Source organism: Ictidomys tridecemlineatus, chromosome 11, assembly GCF_052094955.1.
Source record: "Ictidomys tridecemlineatus isolate mIctTri1 chromosome 11, mIctTri1.hap1, whole genome shotgun sequence".
NCBI lineage: Eukaryota > Metazoa > Chordata > Mammalia > Rodentia > Sciuridae > Ictidomys > Ictidomys tridecemlineatus.
In genome coordinates this window covers 109,884,667-109,907,440 of record NC_135487.1, presented here as the reverse complement: position 1 = coordinate 109,907,440, position 22,774 = coordinate 109,884,667, and the positions used below count along the sequence as shown (strand labels likewise).

Sequence of the window (22,774 nt, the reverse complement as noted above, 5' to 3'; positions counted from 1 at the left end):
TAAACAACTTTCTCAAATATCCTATATTTTCATAATATTCAAGAGAAATTTCAGAGAATTCAGGAAAGCACAATAAAAACAGCAGAAGCAGTTATGTAAACAGCTACCTATATACAACATAGGCCAAAAATGGTTTTAAGAAATGTCTACAGGTCAGTCAGCAACTAGTACAGAAAACACTAAAACAGAAGCATTCTATAGAGCTTAGCGGCTAAGTGTCTGAAGGAATTTAAGCCTTTCCAAAAACAAATGCTAATCATGACCTTCAAGGTCATGAAATAACTCCTTAAACTTGGAGGTAACCAAGATGTCAACTATTATAATGGAGCTATTCACAAATTCTGCCTAAGATGATTCTCAGCAGCATGTACTCTATCTACTCAGAATAATACAGTTATATAAACAACAAAGAAATTTCAGAATGTTATCATTTTAAGCCAAATCATGTGTTTTCCAGTGTACTGATTGTAGGTAAGAATGAAAGCACAAACTATCACATTTGGGCTCCCCATTTCATAAGAATGAATCCTACTATTCTTAAGATAGCTTAATAGAAAAGAACAACTATTTCTCAATAGAGGTAATTGGTCAGCCACATTAAAAAGTCTAAAAAATACTCAATGTCAAACACTGAGAAATCCACTGAACCTCAACTTTCAACACTAAATCCACCTGCTTTGATCATATGATTCCCATATAATACCAAAATGCTTCCATTTTAATAATGCAGCCCCTGGACATCAACAGTAACTCACTGTCTCTAAAGTTTGGCTGACCATTTGTTTGGCTACTCAAAGATTTCATTTACATGGAGAAAAACTATAGATTATTCTAACTGGAACTTTAATAGGATTTGAGTTAATAGTAATTTCAGTTTAAATCAATGGTGATAAGTTATTAAATTAATTTTAGCTTAACTCAATGATAATCAACCATCATATTCCAAACATGAGGGGCCCTCAAATTGGTGCAGGAAATACACAGAAAAACATGATACCTTATTTGCTCAAAGGGTTCTCATAAATAAAATAGGCACAAAATGTGTGACTCACAATAGTGACTACCATAGGAAAGGTAAAATTACATGGAAAAAGAATAGCCATTTTCTAAGCATACGAGTATGACTGGAAAGCACATTTACAGAGGGAAATGGCAGAAAAAAATACATGATCTTCAAACAGAAAGGGGAGAACAGGAGTTTGCCAGGTAGATCACAAAAATTAGGACATTCTAGGGATAGAAAGCAGATTGTACAAAGACAATGAAGAAGTTATAGAACATACCAGATAGCAAATTAATTTAATACAACCACTAAAGTATAGTATGTAGGGTGGAAGAGGGTACAGTAAAGTAGGATATACTAAGCTTAACAAGGAAGCCAGAGAAAGCAAAAGCTCAATGATGAAGAGAGCTTACAGTGCATTCTAAGGACAAAAGCAAGTCACTGAAGGACTTCAACTTGAAAGTGTCATAATTGTACTTAAATTTTGAAAAGAAGACCCCCTCAAAATTGGAGGAGAGAAGGGAGATGATACAAGACTAGAAGCAGGCATGCAGGCAAAAAATGAAAATAGTCACCAGGTACAAGCACATGCCTGTAATCCCAGTGGTTCGGGAAGCTGAGGCAGGAGGATTATTGGTTCAAAGCCAGCCTCAGCAACTTACAGAGTCCCTAAGCAAATGAGTGAGACCATGTTTCAAAATAAAATATAAAAAAGAGCTGGGTGTTTAATTGCCCCTGGGTTCCAAAAAATAAAAAATAAAAAGACAATCACCTAATAATTTGTATCTAAAATAGGTATGAAGAAGGAGGACTGAATATCAGAGACCTCAGAAAGGCAGAACCAGTTTAAGGCAAGTTAGTAAATACGAAAGGGAAAAGAAGTTAAAATAGGTTTTTCACTGTACTGACTAGAAAAAAAGGGGTACCATTAACTAGACAGAGAATAAAGAAAAAAGTTATTTGGACAAAGAGAGACAAACTACTATGACTTGAGACATGCTAAGTTAAAAAGTCTACAATGCACACAGGTTCAGATGTACAAGGCTGACAACGAGGATTTGGAAATCATCAGCTTATGGAAGACAGATGAAGCTCTCACCTAACTATATTACTTAACAAGGGTGAATTTTATGTTGTATAAGGTATACCTCAAGAAAGATGTTTCATTATGAATGTGGGAGCAGCTATATTACTATGAGGCAGTAGTTCATAAGAGTAGGGGTAAAGGTGACCATTTTATACAACACATACTATTTACTGATTTAAAGCATACAATTCAGTGGCTATTGATATATTGGAAGAATGACCACTCATTTGATTATACTTTTGATTTCTTCTTTCACCCATGATTATTGGGTCAAATTATGATTTTAAGTGTTTTAAATTTCCAGATATCTGGAGACTATTCAGTATCTTCATCTCATTGATCTTTATTTTAATTCCACTGTAACAAAGAAAATACTTTATATTGTTTGAGTCCTTCACTTGTTTTATGGCCCACAAAATGGTCCATGTACGTACATCTTCATTTGAACGTGAACATGAATTTTGCTTTTGGGTAGAGTGTTTCATAAACATCCATTAGGTCAAGCTGGTTGATAATGTTAAAGTCCTTTATATTCTTACATATTTTCCTTCTACTTTTTTTTCCAATTCTTGAGTGAATGGCATTGAAATTATCACAAATTATCAATATTAGGAATGAAAGAAATGACATAACTATAATCTGACAAATATTAAAGTGAAAGAAAGTATATCAACTTTATACCAAAATTCATCAATTTATATCCCTTGTTTAAAAAAATCCTATTCAAATAAACTCAAGAAATAGGTTACCTCAATAGTCAACAGCCTATAATCTATTTTAAAAAACTGAATGTATAAAACCTGTTCTCATATACACCAAAAAAAAAAATCCACTTCTAGTTCATATTATTTCACTGGTGAATTATACCAAGGATTTTGGTCAAAATTAATAGCAGTTACACAGAAACTCTTTCAGAAAACTTCCCAACTCATTTTATGAGACCACTTTAACCTTGATACAGTATCAGACAGAGTAAAAATAAGTAAATAAAATTAGAAACTAATTAATATCCCTCATGAACAGAGAAATCCACTAGTAGAATTATATAATAAACAATGACCCAAATGGTGTTTAACAGTCAAATATCAAACAATGTAGCAGACTTAGAAAAATGATAATATCATCACCCTAACTGAGGCAGGAAACACACTTGACAGAAATTAAATATTCACCCGAATTAAAAAAAAAAAAAAACTCATCAAACTAAGAATACCAGTGAACTGATATAAGCATCTGTATAAAATCCATGGCTGACATCAAAGTTACTAGTGAAAAACAGAACAATTTCTTGCTAGAATCAAGACCAAGGGAAAGATACCCACTCTCACCACATCAACTCAATAACACATCAGACACTCTATGGAAAGTGTAATAGAGCACAAAAAAAATAAAATAAAAGCATGTAGATTACAAAGGAAAAAATAAAGCTGTATTTGATGATAGGAAAGATGATTATGTAAAAATTCTGTGGAATCTACAAAAAAATTTTTAAAAACAAAGCCATAAAATACAGTAAGTTAGTTTTGAAGTTAGTTTTGTAAGATAGATCATTGAACAACTGTCAATATTAACAAATCAGATGTATTTCTATTTACCAGCAAAGGAAAAAAAAGCAAAATTTTAAAAATATCACTTAAAATAGCATTAAAAAATGTGAATTGCTTTAAAAAGTTTAAGAAAGATGTGTTAAGACCTATATGTTGAAAACTATGAAACACGGCTGAAAAGAAATTACAGAAAATCCAAATAAGTAAAAAGTTATAGCATGTTTGTAAACTGAAAACTCGATACTGTTAGGATAAAAATTCTCCCAAAATTAATCTACAGATTTGATGCAATCCAAACAAAAGTATCAACAGGCTTTTTCAGAAAAATTAGAAAGATGATTTTTTTTTAAAGAGAGAGTGAGAGAGAGAGAGAGAGAGAGAGAGAGAGAGAGAGAGAGAGAGAGAGAGAGAGAGAGAGAGAATTTTTTAATATTTATTTTTTTAGTTCTTGGCGGACACAACATCTTTGTTGGTATGTGGTGCTGAGGATCGAACCCGGGCCACACGCATGCCAGGCGAGCGCGTTACCGCTTGAGCCACATCTCCAGCCCCGATGATTTTTAATTTATATAGAAATGCAACCAAGAATAGCCAACTTTAAAAAGAGAAAAGAAACTAGAGGCTTAAGCAACCTGATTCCAAGACTTAGTATAAAGTTACAGTTAAAAAGACAATGCAGTAGTAGCATAAAAATGCACAATAAAGTACAAAAACAGATTCATACATATATGGTCATTTAGTTTTAAACAAAGATGCAAAGAAAATTCAACAGAAAAAGTAAAGTCTTCATTTTCACAAATGGTGTTGAAACAACTAAATATCTATACAATATAATACTGTGTGCAATTCACAAAGGAAATTGTCTTGTATAGTGAACTCAAAAAAAAAAATTAAGTTACAGTGTTGGGCTAGGACTGTGGCTCAGTGGTAGAGCACTTGCCTAGCATGTGTGAGGCACTGGGTTCGATTCTCAGCATCACATATAAATAAATAAATGTCCACTGACAATCAAAAAAAAAAGTTGCGGTGAAAAAGAATGGCTCCAATCCGGGATCCAGTTTTATGCTTCCCTGAGAGTAAGGATGATGTTTCAAAAGTCTAGTGATAATCTTTTATTTACTTATGCTATAATCTACAGATTAACTGATAAACATCAGTGAATTCTGCTTAATGATCTGTAGGGTAAGAGAAACTTGAAATTTACATGATCTGGAACAAGTTATATTCTACACCTCAGTTTGCTGGGCTGTAAAATATAAACAATACCTCCTATATAGAACTAAATGTCAAATACCTTAACTTCTAAAGAATGACTATCTTGCACTTTGGGGGAATTATACTCTGGGACAGAAGCACATTCTTCTTCATCTTTAAAAGCATCTAGCAACTCAAATAGATCAGTATCAGGTCTCCTTCCTACTTCTTTAGGCTAGAAATGTATTACGATCAGTAACACTGGTTCTCTAATGTTTTTCTACTCTATCATAGCTGTGTACCTTTCACCTATTAAAATGGGAAAACAAATTATCTTCTCTTCTTAGGCAATCCCTATTTAAACTACAGACCCAGCCTCCCTTACCAGCCCTGATGCCTTTAAAAATACCCCATGCAACCCTGACCACCCTCTAAATAGATTCTGTACTTTCATACCTTCCAGACTATGCACATTAAACCCTGGAATCTCCTTTACTTCTACCTTGATGAGTTTATGTTCATATCTTAAGAATTCCATTCATGTTATCACTATCCAGAATTCTCTAGGTTTTCCAATATTATTAAAACTTAATTTAAGAAACCACTCTGGAAATAGAGGTATCCAGTGTCATGAGGTAGCAATGCCATAACCAGTGCTTGGTGATTAGCAACAATGACAATGGAACCTAATTATTCCTTAACCTTCACTGTGGTTCTGTCTGGCTTCATTTAATGAAGTCTGGCTTTACTTAATAACTATTTTCTAAACCTAGTTTTCCAGACTTTAAATTCAACTCTGAAAGCCACCCAATATCCTTCCAATAAATACTTTTTTTGCATGTGTTTCAGTTGATTTCTACTATTTGTATCAAAAAGATTCCTTTCTGTAATTCTTATACTGTGAATGGAAAATATTCTAGGAATAAAACCAGGCTTTTCTAGGACTGACAGCAAAATACATCAGACACTAGAAAAGCAATATGTCAATCAATGGAAGGGTAACTGATGTGATACAGCAATTTGTATACGGGGTAAAGTTGGGAGTTCATAACCCACTTGAATCAAACTGTGAAAGATGATGTAGTAAGAACTGTGTAATGTTTTGAACGACCAACAATAAAAAAAATAAATAAATAAATAAATAAATATTTTTTTAAAAAGAAAAAAAAAAAAAACAGGCTTTTGACTCCCTGCCCTACCAGCACTTGCTAAAGCAATACAATTAAAATAAAATGGAAAATGCTGACCTACTAATACCACTAAAAAACTGAGAAGAATCCCACCTATATGCTTAAAACCCCAAGTTATTCTGAATATGGCACAGATAACAAGGTGACATGTAGGAAGGTAGTCAACCAGCCCATAATTACTATTTACTATTACATACTCAAAAAGAAGGCACTTCTGAGCATCTAGGAAGAGATCTGGAATCTAGCAAGGCACTCAGCTACATAGTCTACTGTTCTCTTCTATTTATACACCTGAGTTAAAAACTGGTATGTGCTCCAGCACAGGCTAAAAAAGTCTGTCTTGGTCACTTCTGGGAAGAAGCCCTCCTGTTCATCTACCTGAGGAGATTGCAAGCCATAAATAAAATTCTGCAAAACCCTGAACCAGAAGGCTTCACAAGTGAACTCCACCAAACATTTAAAGAATTAACACCAATCAGTCTTAAACTTGTCATTAAAATAAAAGAGAAGGGAACACTTCCTAATTCATTCTATGGAGCCATTATTATCCTGACACCAAAGCCACCCAAATGCATTCTAAGAAAAGAAAAACTAAAGACAAATCTCTTACAAGTGCAAAAATCCTCATTAACATACCAGCAACTGATTCCAACAGCATATTCAAAGGATTATACACCATGAGCAAGTGGACTTTATTCCAGAAATCCAGGAATGGCTCAATATAAGAAAATCAACAAATGTAATGCAACACATTAATACAATGAAGGGAATAAAACACAGCAGCATCTGAATTGACACAAATAAGTAAACAAATAAATTTTTGAAAAACATCTGACAAAATCCTATATCCTTTCATAATAAATATACTCAACAAACCAGAAATAAAAAGAAACTTCTTCACCACAAAGAAGTTAATATTATCCCTAACAATGAAAGTCTGACTACAAATTCTCTTCCTAAGATGAAGAATAAGACAGATATTCCACTTTTACCACTGCTATTTAATACCAGAGGTTCCAACCAGAGTAATCAGTCAAGAAAAAAAGGCCTCTAAATTGGAAAGGAAGAACTAAAACTATTCACAGATTATATAGAAAATCCCAAAGAATCTACAAAATAACTATTAGAGCTAATAAATGAATTGAACAAAGTTGCTGGGTATATGACCAACACCCAGAAATCAGTTGTGTTTCTACATACCAAAAATGAAAAATCAAAAAAGGGAATTAAAAGTCATATTTGCACAATTCACAATAGCCGAACTATGGAACCAGCCTAGGTGTCCATCAACAAAAGAATGGATAAAGAAAATGTGGTATATATATATATACAATGCAATTTTATCCAGCCATAAAGAGAAATGAAATTGTCATTTGCAGGAAAACAGACAGGACTAGAGACCATTATGTTAAGTAAAATAAGCCAAACTAAGAAGGTCAAGGATCATATGCTTTATCTCATATGTGGAAGCTGGAGAGGAAAAAGAAAAAGAATGGGGTGGTAAGGGTCGGGGCAAGAGGGTTAGGGATCTCATGAAAATCAAAGGGAAATCAGCAGAGGAAAGAGACCAAGGGCAAGGAGTTGGGGAGGGAGTAAGTACTGAGGAGTGACACTGGACAAACGCTACTGTTACACTGTGTGCAGGTATGAATATGTAACAACAAATCCCATCATTATGTACAACTACAATTGACCAATTAAAAAATGTGGGGAGAAAAAGTCACATTTACAATAGTATGCAAAAAGAGTAGCACACCTAGGAATACATTTAATAAAAAAGGTAATGAAACATTTGAGACTGAAAATTACAATCACTGCTGAAAGAAACTAAACTAAAGAAGGCCTAAATAATAGAAAGACCTCTTCTGGTCATATTGTCAAGATGATAACAGTACCCAAAGCAATCCACAAATTCAAGAGTAATTCCTTATCAAAATTCCAACAGCTATCTTTGCAGAACTTCAAAGTCTACCTTCAAATTCATAAGGGACTGCCAGCAGTCCCAAATAACCAAAACAATACTAAAAGAGTAACAAAGCTAGAATATCCACACTTACCAATTTCAAAACTTACTACAAAGTTACAATAATGAAAGCTATTGTATATAAGAACAGACATGGAACAGAAATGGAACAGAACAGAGTCCAGAAATAAAATCTACTTCTATATAGAAAACTGATTTTCAACAAGGTTGCATGCAAATCCATTCAATGGGGAAATCAGTTTCTAAAATGGTCATCAAAATTATCTTGCATTCTTTCATTATTCTTAATTAATGAGTTTTAATTGTACAAATTAATGTTTTTCACTGTGACATTCTCATACATACAGAGCTTTGATCATCTCCTTACAACCCTCTTGTCCTCTTCTCCCCAATCTATTTTTCCTTCCCTAAAAGTCCCACTTCTACTTCCAAGCCGTTTGGGTTTTGTTTTTGTTTTTCTTTCCTTGTAATTTCCACAAGAGAGAAAATATGTAATGTTTATTTTACTTCACCTGGCTTATTACACGTAACATTATGTCCTCTGATTTCATTCTTTTTACAAAATGGGGACTGTCATCCCAGAAGCTCAGGAGGCTGAAGCAGGAGAATTGCAAGTTTGAGGCCAGCCTCAGCAACTTAATAAGTCCCTTAAGCAACTAAGCGAGACCTTGTCTCAAAATAAAAAATACAAACTGGATGTGGATAGGTGGTTAAGCGACCCTGGGTTCAATCCCTGGTGATCTCCCCTCGCCCCCCAAAAAAGTAAAAAGACAGCAGAAAGGGAAGAAATACTTGCAAATCACATATCTAATAATGATCTATAGTCCCAAAGACATAAAGAACTCTTACAACTCAATAAGGAAAAGAAAAACCACCCAATTCAAAAAATGGACAAAGAACTTGAATGAACATTTCTCAAAAAAAAAAAAAGATATACAATGGCAAGCAAATACATGGGGGAAAAAATGTGTCACCTCATTAGTCATTAGGGATCTGCAAGTCAGAACCACAATGAGATACCATTTCATACCCTGGAACGGATATAATGAACATTTTTAAAACTGGGTAATAACAAGTATCAAAGAGGGTATAAAAAAAGGAAATTAGAATCTTTGTACATTGCTGGTAGAAATGAAAAATAGTTCATCTGCTGTGGAAAATAGTTTGGCAGTTTCTCAAAAAGTTAAACAAGAATTACTATATGATCCAGCAATTCCACTCCTAGGGAAACACCCAAGAAAACTGAAAATAAGTATTTAAATCCATTTGTGAACATGTTCACAACACTACTTACCATTGTCAAAAACGTGATAACAACCCAAATGTCCATCAGCAGATGACTGCACCAAAAACTGTGTGTATATATATATATATATATATATACAAAGTGAAATATTATTTTGCCATAAAAAGGAATGAAGAAATAAGAGATGGAACAATGTATATGAACCTCAAAAACATGCTAACTGAAAAAATTCAGACACAAAGGGTCTTACATCACATGATTCCATTTACATGCAATACACAGACCACAAAAATCCATACAAACAAAAATTAAACCAGTGGTTGCCAGGACTGAAGAGGGCAGGGGTAGTGAGGAGAAAAAGTGAGGAGTATTGATCAATGGAAATGATGTTTCCTTTTGAGGAGATGAAATTGTTTCGATAGTTGCACAATATTGTGAATATACTAAAATAGTCACTTTAAAATGGTTATTTTAAATTAAGGAAATTTTACCTGATAGCCGGGCACAGTGGCACATACCTATAATCCCAGCAGCTTGTGAGGCTGAGGCAGTAGGATGGCAAGTTCAAAGCCAGCCTTAGCAACTTAGCAAGGCCCTAAGCACCTTAACATGACCCTGTCTCAAATGGGCAAGGATTGTAGCTCAGTGGTAGAGTGCTTGCCTGGCACACATGAGGCACTGGGTTCAATTTGCAGCACCACATATAAATAAGTAAAAAAGGTCCATCAATAACTAAAAAAAAAAAAAAAAATTTAAATACTGGCAGGATAAGAGCATTTCTGCTATTAAAAAAAAGAGGGGTGGGGTATTAGGGATGTAGTTCACTGGTTAAAAACCCTGGGTTCAATCCTTGTTTTGGGGGTGGGGAGTAAGAAGGGGTTGGGGGGGATTTAACTGATAAAAATAAAATACTATGAAAGAGCTTAAGAATTAAGAAGGTCAAAAACAACTTTGAAGAATAAGACAGAAGAATGCAGTTTATCTACTATAAACTTATCCAAAGCTATCCTTATCAAAACATAACATGTTGTTCAAAAGGAAATATATGAAAGAACCAAGAGATTAGAAAACAGAAATATATGAAAAATATTATATAGTAGAAACGGCAAAACAAATTCATGGAATAGGAAAGACTCTTCATTAAGTAACACAGAGACAAATGGATGCCCATGTGGAAAAATATAAATTCAGTCCCTAATTCACCATAAACAAAAATCAAAACCAAAAAGATTAAATCCCTAAATATTAAAAAAAAAAAATTTAAACTACTAGCACTGAAAACGTGGGAGACTATAATTCCTGGAACATTTTCCCTACCTTAAAAGAAAAAAAAAAAAAGAAAAGAAAGAAATAGTAAGACCATAAAAGAAAATATTGACAGTTGCAATTATTTTAAAATTTAAAACTTTCGTAAAACTAAAGACACAAAATATAAAAATAAAAATACCTATAGCAAGGAGAATTTATCCAGAATGTCGAAGCAATTTCTACAAATGAATAAGGAAAAAGCAAAACAACCCAAGAGAAAAATTAGCAAAAAACAAAAAAAAAAAGTAAAAAAACAACTAAGAGATTAAAAAACCCAAACAACCAGTAAGTATATTAAAAGAAATTTTCACCTCATTAATAACTAGGGAAATGCAAACTAAAATTGGCAAAGAGTTTTAAAATCTAGTAATACTATGGTTTGTGAGATATGGGTAGCAGTGAAAATGATAGCTCTGAAGTGTCACGGTTTATTAGTAACAAAATTTAGAGTCAATGCTGAACATAACCTATAATCCAGTAATGAATTCTACGTTTGCAACTTGGCAGAAAACACAAGTGCCTAAGAATATATGTAAAGAAATGGTTTTGCAGGGAGAAAAAAAAAAAAAGAAAAAGCAAAGAAATAAACCTAAAATGATCCATCATTAGTAGAACATACAAATATTTTGAAGTTCACGCATATAATGGAACAACCTAAATGAATATAAACTAACATTAACATACACAAGCAGCAAAGATGCCGCTGGGTTAAAAAAAAAAACCCTGTAGGATAATTTATTATGTTTAAGAACATGTACTAAGAATGACTGTCCAAATGAGGATAAAGATTTACTTTGAGAAAGTAAGAAGGTTAATCTTCAGCTAACATAAGGAAATGTTTGTATATAACAAAGCTAAATAGTGCATCAACATTCACTAATTATCTGTTGATGTTTTATAGATGCTTACAACTTTTATTGAAAAATGACACAGAGGACTTAACCTATGATATATCAAAATACACTGTTATAAAACTATAAAACCAGCAAAGCAAAAAATCTCTGACATATCAGGAACATTTATTTAATCTTCTGTTGACAGACATTTGGATCATTTACAACATGTCATGTTACAGCTTCAAGGGATATTCCGGAACATTTCTTTGTGCACTGATGTACTTTCCCAAGGATAAGTTCCTGGAAGAATTATTAAATCTAAAGAATATGCACTTTAAAGGGCTGGGTTGTGTCTCAGTAGTAGAGCATTTGCCTCACATGCATGGAGCATTAGGTTTGATCTTCAGCATCACATAAATAAATAAAGGTATTATGTCTATCCACAAAAAAAAATAATTTTTTAAAAAATATGCACTTTAAATTAGTTGATATAACTACACTGCTCTTTATGAAAATTCTATTAATTTATATTTATAAGAGTTCACAAGAGAAGACAACTACTCAATGTTCACCTTCTTCGCCTATTTAACTGGAGAAGAAAAAATCAAGGTCATGAAAAGGTAAATGTTTATTAATGCCATATTTGTATAACTTATCCCAAAAGTTCTTGTTAAAATATGAAGAATAGAAAAGAACATTTTCAATGGTATCTCTCAATATTAAAGTTAGAAAATTAAAGTCTTAAATCAAAGAAAATTGTGCCTCAGGAGTAGTATGAGTCTCCACAGGGCCTGAGGCCTCAATTACTCAAGGACCCCATTTTCCACAGAATCTATCCTAACATCTTAGGTAACAAATGAAAAAGTATGCTTGCTAACCAGAGCTCAAAATAATATCTAGAAACACTTTTGTAAAAACACCCTTTACCTTCAGGCTTGCAAATAAAATGCTTAATAAATTATACTTTTAAACTAATGAGAAATAAGAATATAAAAAACAGTCATTTGATTCATTTCCACTTTTTAAATTTGTACAATTTCATTATGTAAATAATCAGATAACATATAAATTTTAGTAATTCTAAAATGATTTTGAAACAATTTTTATACAAAATGACATTAATTCCTATTTAGTAAACTACATGCTATCTTCACGGTATTTATGATGTTGAACTAAATTACCACACTCATCAGTTCCCTATTTCATAAAATTATTTGTTTCATATGCATGAACTGAAAGAAAAGACTTAATCAATTCTCTCATTTCATAAATAAGGATATTAAGGTATAGGAAAATTTTTAATATTTGTTTTTTAGTTGACGGACACAACATCTTTGTTGGTATGTGGTGCTGAGGATCGAACCCGGGCCGCACGCATGCCAGGAGAGCGCGCTACCGCTTGAGCCACATCCCCAGCCCAAGGTATAGGAAAATTTAACAGCTTATCTAAATACACTTCAACAACAAAGGACCAGGCTGAAACTAGAGCCCCTACCTAACTCTTTAACACTGAACCCAATGTTCTTTTAAATATATAATGATGCCGTCCCTCTGGACCATACTATATTCCAAGACAGATCAATGGAAAACATAACCTTTCAAGATGATTTATCATAAAGAATGATAAATCCTAAAACCCAGTCTGAATAATGAATCTCCAGTTCAGGTTTCATTTCAACCATGTTCCAATAGGAAAAAATTTCCAGCAAAAATTCAAATAATCACCATTATTTACAACTATAATGCACCAATCAAAAAAAATGGGAAAAAATTCAATGGCAGGCAAAAATAACTTTTCTGACAGAATTTGCAGAGTTAGGGAAAATTAAAGTAGCAAAATGATTTTCCTAGCCAAAAAATATGTAAATTCAGTCCAAACTATAAGTTAAATATTTTTATAATGTTCAAAACAACAGTGAACATAACGTTTTTCCATTAAAAAATCAATTAATGCTTATCATATACTACTGATTCCTAGTAGACACTTAACTTCAATGTGAACAACTCCAGCTTTTCATACCTATAAAAATTTTACAGCATTCATACCTATAAAAATGAAATCAATGATACCTAATTAATGTATAGATTTCATATGAAGTTTAAAGAGGATTAAATATATGAAAAACTCATCACATATTCTCTATTGTTTTCCTTTTTTCTTGAAGTGGCAGAAATTTACTGCAGAATGTTTCAGATACATTTACAGAAATAAATTTGTTATGGATACGGCCAAAATTAACTATTTCTAATCTGTTATTCTTTTGTATAAAGGGCCTTTATTAAAGACTGTATTATCAATTTCAGGCATCATTCTTCCTACTTTTGCATTTTCTCTCTCAATGCTTTCTTGCAATTCTTTTATACTCAGGGAATCTGTCATCTTACAGCAGACAATATTTATTCAGTAGAAATATACTTTTATTAAGGATCAAATGTACTTCAAGCATTAGAAAAACAAAGATAAATAAATATAGTCATTTGTTCTCAAAGAATTCATGTCCTATTAAGGGAGACAGATAAGTAAACAAATGACTATAAAATGCTTTACATGTGTAATCACAGATGATACATATAAAACATTTAATTAAAAAAAGACTACAGAATGGCAGGCAAGCTAAAGTAATTCATCTATATGTGAATTTGGGCTATTTCAGCTATTAGTAACTAAAATTATATTAACAAGAATGCTGAAGGTCAAAATATACTATTAGGAAACGATATTAAAAATAACCAGAAATATTTCAGTACAGATTTACAATATTAAAGTACAGATTTACAATAAAAAGTGATGATTAAAAATAAAATCTTAAACTATGCTATAGAAGTTATATAATCAATACAAATCAATGTTAATATTTTGGGCTATTAATACTTTAATAAGAGAGCCAAGTAAACATTAGTAAATAAGAGAAAGTAAATATTTCTAACTCTACAACTCTTCTTATGAAATCCAATGGAAATTATATAGAGGCTATTATAGCTTTTAGAGTAAACAAACTATTTGAACAAATTTTATTTCCTTGAATTATTTAACTACATTCAATAAATACTGTTCACCTATTATGGGCATTTTATATTGTTAACTCCTAGAATATCCAATACTCACTATAACCAACATAAAAATCAGAACTGAGACCCTGACATTTTGCATTTTAACCATGCCACACTAATAGTCTATTCCTAAGGAGAAGAATTAAATACATACTAATAAATTTGGCATTTTATTAAAAAACTGCTGAACAAATAAAATAGCAAAGTCATAGTTATTTTGTTTTGGATCAAAATTTGACTTTAAATATAGAGTATGTGAAATGTCATCTAATGAGTAGTTCTCAAATACAGCTTCCTCCAGATTATCATAATACTTGCAAAAGGCACAGAAAATAATGTTTTAAAAAAAAAACCTAAAAACTATCAAAACAATAGCCATTATGAATTTTTACATCAGAATCTGGAAGAACTCTCCACTAACCCATAACTTTCACAAAAACCAAGCCTTACTTTATCTTCATAGAACAAAAAATACCTGACTATGGAATGGGGATATACAGTGGCAGAGTGCTTGCCTAGCATGCATGAGGCCCTTGGTTCAGCACTAAAAAAAAAAAAAAAAAAAAAAAGAGAGAGAAAAGAAAGAAAGCCTACTACACTATCCCAGTTCTATTCCAGTTGTTCCTTATCTCAGTCACTGGTCTGTCCCAATGAGAAGATGGAAAAGAGACCTCTATGCAGTCAGAGCACTGTTGAACTTTCTTTTTCACTTAGTCCATTCCAAACCTAACTATGTTCTTGTGGGAGGACAAAAGGAAGAACCACCACAATCTGGGTGGTGAAAGACAAGACAAAAAGAATATTAGTGACTGTCTATCCTGCAAACAGAAGGACAAGACAAAAAAAAAAAAATCTTAGTGACCATCTATCCTGCGAACTCTACTCTGACTTTGGAAATTACATAAAACCTACTCTAGTACCAAAAGAGTTGAGACTACTAAAAATGCTACCTATCATCGACAGAACAGAGGCAGACTGAGAGCTGAAAGATCAACTTTTCTCCAACCTCAAAGCTAGAAAGGTATTCACTCAATACTATATTTAAAAATCAATAAATAATACAGCAAAGGCATCTACACCACTCTGTTGTTGACAAATGTCAAGTATAAACAAATAGTAAATAATTCAAATCTAAGTAAAGGGAAATAGGAAAATACTCATGAGCCAAGTGGGGGCAATAAATTACAAGGGAAATATAATATCCAAAAGACTTATTAGAGAATAAAACAATGAAACCAAGGAGCAGAAAGTCTTAAGTTGAGAACAGGATAGAGGGGGGGAAAAGCCACAGAAGAGAAATGAGATAAGGAAAGATGGCATGAAAATTAAAATTGCAACAGTCAGATTTAAAATCTGTACTTTTTTTTTTTTTTCCTTTTTTGGCACCAGGGATTGAACTCAGGAATTGAACTACTGAGCTATATCCCCAGCCCTATTTTGTGTATTTATTTAGAGACAGGGTACCACAGAAATGCTTAGCAACTTGCTTTGCAATCCTCCTGCCTCAGTCTCCGGAGCCGCAAAATCTGTATACTCTTGTAATAAAAGACAAAACTCCAAATCATGGTATAAAGAACTTTAAAAACTCACTAAAATTCATTGCAATCTGTACCAGCCACTTTAAAAATGCAGAAGTCTTAGGTGACTAAAAGCTACTGCGTTGGCCAGCCCGGGTTTAGAACAATTATGTCTAGAATAAAGTCACTTAGCTAATTAGTAGAACCAAGATGCAACTTTAGGTCCTCCTTACACCAAAGCCTATGTGTTCTTCCCTTGGAGGAAACTATCAGAGGTAATCATATTCCTGAACCTCAAATATTCAATTTAGACTAACAAAATTCTGACTAGAAGAGGAAACTTACTGGATGTTCAAATAAGTTTTTTTGAAACACACACATACACACACATGCACATACACAGAGTTTATTATATAAAGCCATTATATAAACAAATGCCACTTTCAAAAATGAAAATTATAATTATGTCTTTTACATACACAAATTAGGATTATATTGCAACAACATTGATGTATATTATAACCAATTCCCATATGAGGTACTTTAAGTCACAAATGCTACAAATGACCATAATCAACCCAAATTACATGTCATTACTACCTTCAAGGTGGTAATATATATTATACATAATATATAAAATACAGTTTGAAAACTCTGGGTTATTTGTGTACTACTTAACAGAAGGAAACATACTTGTTTCCTCATAAAAATATACTATCAATTGAATAAATTCAGGTGCTAAATATAGTACAAATATGATATAGATATATAAAATATAAGTAATATAAATAAATATAGCCCATGGCCATACAACCCAGAAACCTCTAAGTTAACCTGGACTACCTCCTCCTCCTACCTCAGTCCCCATATTCCAACCAACCACGACTTTCTACAAAACCGAACAATTTAACATCTCTTACATTAATCTCTTTTCTTCACTAATTTCTCACCTCCCCACATCACCACTGTAGTTTAAGTCAATATCCTCTGTGACCTAACCCCTCCTATCTGGTTGCCCTCCTGAACAAAAGAGATTTGTTTACTTTTTAAAAAAATATAAAATGGGCATGTCATACCCTTGCATCAATATCTTCCCATTAATACACTTGTGATAAAGACCAAAATACTAAATAGAAAACCTTCCAGGTTACTGCCTAGGGATTACAAACTCAAAAACAACCAGGTTAAATATTGATTCATTTCATTTACTTATTTGACACCTTAATTGAGTGGCATAAAATGAAGAGCACGTGGCCCTCTAGAGGGAGCAGTTGCTGCCAGATTTGAGCTGAGAGTTACCATCAGAATATGCAAACTTGGGTGCTACCCGGTCCTCTATCTAATCTTTTAAAAGAAATCAGAAACACAGAATTTCATGTGAAATCTCCTGATCTGAGAATGTTGGCAACTACTTCAAACTTCTATAATGTTAAAGAGGCCCAAAAAACATGCACACAAGCCAAATCACACGTCTCATCTAGTCTCCTCACTTGGCCCCACACAGTCCCTCTCTACATCAACCATACTTTAACACTGAGCAGATCCTCAATGACCTTAAGCTGTTTTACCTTAGGGGGTCTCACAAGTGTCACCTCTTTGGCCACTTCTCCCCTCCTCCCCTCCCCTCTTTATACTTCATTTAGTGATTTCCTACTCAAAGTTTCTGAGCCCTTGCTTCCCAATGAAGCCTCCCTAATTGTCACTGCCCTGTACTCCCACTCCATATATTAAGTAACTCTAACTCCATTATGTGCTGTGATCACAACTTCACTGCACTCATTATGCTTCGAAACCAACATTATTTATTTAATGCCCATCATCCCTCCTAGATAAAGAAGCTCCATATAAATAGGGCCTGGCAGCTCACATGCAATATACATTTGCTGCTAACAGTGGTATGGTTATAAAATGTTCCTTTAGACAATAAGATTCTAGTGTACTTTTAAGATATAAACCAAATGACACCCAACTTTTCAGGAACATATACAATATTTAAAGCAGAGTCCAAATTAAAATATTCAACTATAATTATGATTACTGATAATAATAGCTAAAAATGTATGGTTAATTAAATAAATGCTAGGAACTACGTTGAGTGTTTTGCATGTATTATTTGATTCAATATGACAACCTACAAAATAGATGCTACTGTCATACAGAGGAAACAACAGGCATAGAGTTTAAAAAGATCCCACATCTAATCAGTTGCAAACTATAGTATGAACCCATGTGTTCCAGAGAGTAAACATCAAGCTACTATACTAAATGATCCATTAGTAAAGAAACACCAGTCCAAGAAGTATCTCCTAAGTACTATTAATAAGGAATAAGGACCATGCTTATTAAAGTAAGGTTCCTCATGCCTCTCCCCAAACACTTCCACATACACACAAAATTAAGATAAATTGTCAATTTATGCCTTCTAAATTAAGCTTTGTATCCACACCCAAAATATGGATGATCCCAGTACCAACCAATTCTGTGGGGATGTCATCTTTCTGAAATATTTTAATTAAGTTAATATTTACATATTAATTTGATGTTTTGTGTTTCCACATTTTAAACTTAATTTAAAATTCATTTCCTTCTCACAGAATTTTTATCACTATGGGCTACATTTCCAGATGAGAGTAAGCATCAAAAAACAAACTAAGAAAATAAAAAAAATAAAAAAATAAAATTATATAACCACAGAAATATATATATATATGTATATGTATATGTATATATGTGTGTATGTATATGTGTGTGTATGTGTATATGTGTGTGTGTGTGTATATATATACACACACACACACATATACACAAGCTAATACAGAGATCCTTCACTAAAACTGAACTCTATTCAAATTCTCACTTTCCAAAATTCAGGAACCAAAAAGATTCCAATAAATTTTCACATGCATCATTTGCTATCTGAATTCTTACTCTCCAAAAATCAGAATTTGGGTCACAAACCACCCTTTGCCATTAGAACTCTATCCAATCTCCAAATTTAGGAACCTAGGAATTTTAGATAGCAAGAATATATATACATGTATGCATGGTCTATATAAATTAAAGAATTCTTACTTATACATTTTTTTTTACTTACACAATTTAAGCAAACTTTCTAAACCTGAATAAATGCAAATATATTTCATTCAAATTTTTAATTTCAACTACTATGTGATGTTTTAAACTGAAAATTGCCCATATTTATTTAAACTTTTAGATCACACAATATAAAGGAAACAGCTTAGTTTATGACAGCTGTTAATAATAAATAATGTTAATGCATGGCTGTGACAAAGAGCTTGGATGCTAGTCCTAAATAATATATATTTTACAAATATTCGTCATAGTTTATATAAATAAAATGGGAAATAAGATCTTCAAGGAAAACTACTTTGCTAATTTTTCAGTAACATTTCATAGATCACATTAGACTTTTCTCGAAGTCACAAAAAGCAAAATGAAAGAAACAATCTACAAGAATACAAAAGTTGAAAATAGCAAAAATCCCCAAACAACTTAGTTATAGAAGAATGGTATGAAAAATGTAGAACTACTCCAAAAGGTTCAACTAAAAGTCAAAGAATCATCAATCAAGTAATGAATTAAATAGTTTAAGAAACGGGAAAAACAACATTACAACAGTGTATTTTCCCAAGTATTTAACTTGGACTCACACTTTTTCAAAATCATCATGCTCGATTAAAAGTTAAAACTTAACATAAGCTGAAAACTGAATTCAAGCATGTGACTTTTCTTCATACTCAAAAATTATTTTCAAAAATAAATGGGATGGGTTTGGAAAAAGTAAACTACTTCCCAAAGTCTTCTTTTGAGTAAAAATATGTAAATGATTTAAAGGGATTGTAACTAAGGCTTTGAATTCATCCTAATTTGGCTACAATCTCCAAGAGCTCACTTCATATTTGGTGATCTGAAAGAATGTGAACCCCTTAACTGACCAAATTCTAATAGTTAAGGCTTAACAGTCCATCTCTTTTATTGAAACAAAAATATCAGAGAAAAAAATAAATTATGAGGGAGAGAAAAACCTAAATCTATCCACAAGATTCCCAAAGTGAATGACTTGATAATAGCTAACTAAACTGATTCCATATAGAACACCAACACACAGTCCCTGAAAATAACAAAAAGCAGGATTTTTTTTTTTTACCATGTTATATTCCGGATATTCTTCCCATGTGAGTCATTTACAAAGCTAAGATTCAGCACTAAGTTTTAAACTGTAAGCCAGAGATTTAGAGCCCTTTGGGAGAGCAAACACATGGGAGCTGTCAATGTACTGATTCCACATGGTGACACGATGACTGAATGCAATACGTTCTTGATAAACTGTAGGCACAGCATATGCCATTATTTCTCCAGGTTGTTTTCAAACCTCCATTCCCAATTGTCAACATCAAACAACACTGAACACAAGCATTACTCTTATTAAAAAATAAACAAAGGAGCTGGATTTGAAATGGGACTCTAGCAATCTTTCCAGTCCACGGTTCCACTCAGTTTTAAACTAGCAATGCAAATCTTAGGACTCTTTTACATTTTACTGTCCAAAACGAAAAAAAAAAAGAAAGAAAAAAAAAAAACACCACCAGATTACATGCAATGACTGTACCTTGCTCTGCCAAATGTGAACACCAGAATTTCTGAAATAAACAAACCTGTGTCTATGTTCATCAGGTCCATGGATCAGGAAGACTCCAGGGTTTTTAGCCCCTTTGCCGGCATCTACGTGAGGAATTAACACATCTTCTAAACCCAGATCAAAGCGTTTGTGTTTGGAAGAGTCTGGAAGGAAGAAAAATGCCCCAAAACACAGGGTGATGAAGGCACTAAGAATAAGGAGAAGGATAAACTTCTCGGAAAGTCTCAAGGTAGCCCTGTGATGTGGGAAGGAGGGCGGCCCCAGGTTCAGAGGTGGAATCCGGCGTCCAGACAGGGGCAGCAGGGCTGGGGTAGTCATCGTTTAGGCTCTCGGACGGAATACTTTATAAAGTTCTCATCTTATACCAAATGTACAAGACATCGAACCGTTTTCAAGATCTTGGCAAAAAAAAAAAAAAAAAGAATAAACTCAAATGTTTCTCCTTTCACAGGAGTGCTGTGCTTTTTTGAAAGGGTATCTCTTTCACGCTCGTCCAACTACATCCGGAAACCTGGGTGGCCTCCCAAACGATCGCTAGTTTTATGTCCTGTGATATCTTCCTGCCATTAGGCTCCGAGGTCTTCATCAGGTCATCAGAAGTCTCCCCTTCATTCCTGGGAGTAGATCGGGCAAACCACACTGCAGAAAAGCTGCAAGGTGGGTTCCTCCATCCCCGCACCCCAGTGAGATGCTCAAATGTGCTCTCCCTCCCCAAAGGGGAGGCTGCCGAGGTCCGAGGAGTTGTGCAAGGTCCACTTAATCTCCTCTGACGTCTCTATTCAATGGGCTCTTAACCTTCTTCCCCGCGGTGGCGGGGGCGAAAATGCAGGTCTCCTCGGAAGTGTCCCAAAAGGGAGGAAGATCTCACCTCGCGGGAAAGCCGAGGCAGCGGCGGCGGGTGAAGCCAGCAGGCTGGACCAGGAGATCGCCCGCGCCTCGCCACGCCGCCCCGCAGGCTCCCGGCGCCGGGCGCAGCTCCGACGCTGCACCCTCGACGGTCGGCCCGAAGGGCAGTCGCGCCTCCAGTACCTGAGCCCCGGAGCCGCCGCGGCACGGTCTGTCAGGGAGCGGAACTTCCTCCTCAGGCGGCCACTGAGCGGCCCCGGCGTGTGCGGGGGAGGGGAGGCGCGGCGGCCGCCCCCACCCGGCTCCTCCTCCTCCTCCTCACCGCGGCCGGTTCAGTCGACCCGAGCGCCTGCTCCCCGCGCGAGGCCGCCGCCGACCCTGCCGTGCCCGGTCGCAGCGACCGGACCCCCGCGCCTCCGCGGCGTGGGAGGAAGCCGGGCCCCGGCCCTCGGTCCGAGAGCCCGGGGCGGGCGCCTGCTCATTCCTCGCTCCGCCCTGGGGAGGCGGGCGGCCGCGGGCGCGCGGGAGCTACCGCGCCTCAGCGGGCAGAGGGTCGGCTCCGGCTCCGGCTCCTTCCTGCCCGGCCGCCGGTCGCCGCGGGGCCCTCCTCCGCGCTGCCTCCGGTAGCTCGCAGCCGCTCGTTCTGGCGGCGGCGGGAGAGGCGGCGCTCCCGCGCGGGCGGGGCTGCGGCCCGGGCCTCGTCCCCTGTCTCCGTAGGCCCTGAGAGAGCTGAACCGCCGCGGGGCCGACACCCGTTGGGCGCACGCCGTAGAGCAGTCGGGCGGGGGAGCGGGCGACGGGGCGCGGACCGGCCTGCCGGCCCCGACTGGCGAGTGGGCGTCCCCGGGCGGCGGAGTGTGAGGTGCGCGCGCACGCTCCCGGCCCCGGCGCCGCCGCCGCCCCTCCCCCGCCCCGCCGGGCCGGCGCTCCGGCCTCGCGCCGCTGCGGGCTCTGCCGCCAGCCCGCCCGCGCCCCGGAGCGTCCTGCCGCCGCGATCTGGGGGCGGGAGCCGGACGGTTGTCAACCGCGCTGGACCGAGAGCTTCTCCGGAACCCGGAGTTGGCCCCCGCCTTCCGGTGGGGTTGACCGGCATTGGGGCGAGTGGGTGCGAGGCAGGTGACGAAGGTTTTGCTGGAATCTGGGGTCCTAAGATTGACGGATGCTCATGGCGGAGGTTAACGTTTACCCTTCCAGTGTCCAAGTCCTGTCTTGGGTTATAGACCATTGGTCCCCAGGGCTCAGGAAAAGGGTCTCAAACTTCTTCCATACAGACTATATGGGCACGTTCTTTGGGCACCCGAGGCT

At 35.7% G+C, this 22,774-nt stretch overlaps 1 protein-coding gene across 2 annotated transcripts in view; it reads right to left on the bottom strand.

The window, feature by feature from the left end:
* The window catches only part of Man1a2 (mannosidase alpha class 1A member 2), a 144,440-nt gene extending 122,459 nt beyond the window's left edge, over positions 1-21,981 (bottom strand). Inside the window, exon 1 of one of the 2 annotated variants that reach the window (XM_040287337.2) lies at positions 20,640-21,981. In XM_040287337.2, coding sequence (XP_040143271.1) covers positions 20,640-20,941 — 302 coding nt within the window. In that variant the 5' untranslated portion in view covers positions 20,942-21,981. The remainder of the gene's footprint in view (positions 1-20,639) is intronic. The other variant, XM_005334925.5, reaches the window with a different exon arrangement.
* Positions 21,982-22,774: the final 793 nt, after the last annotated feature.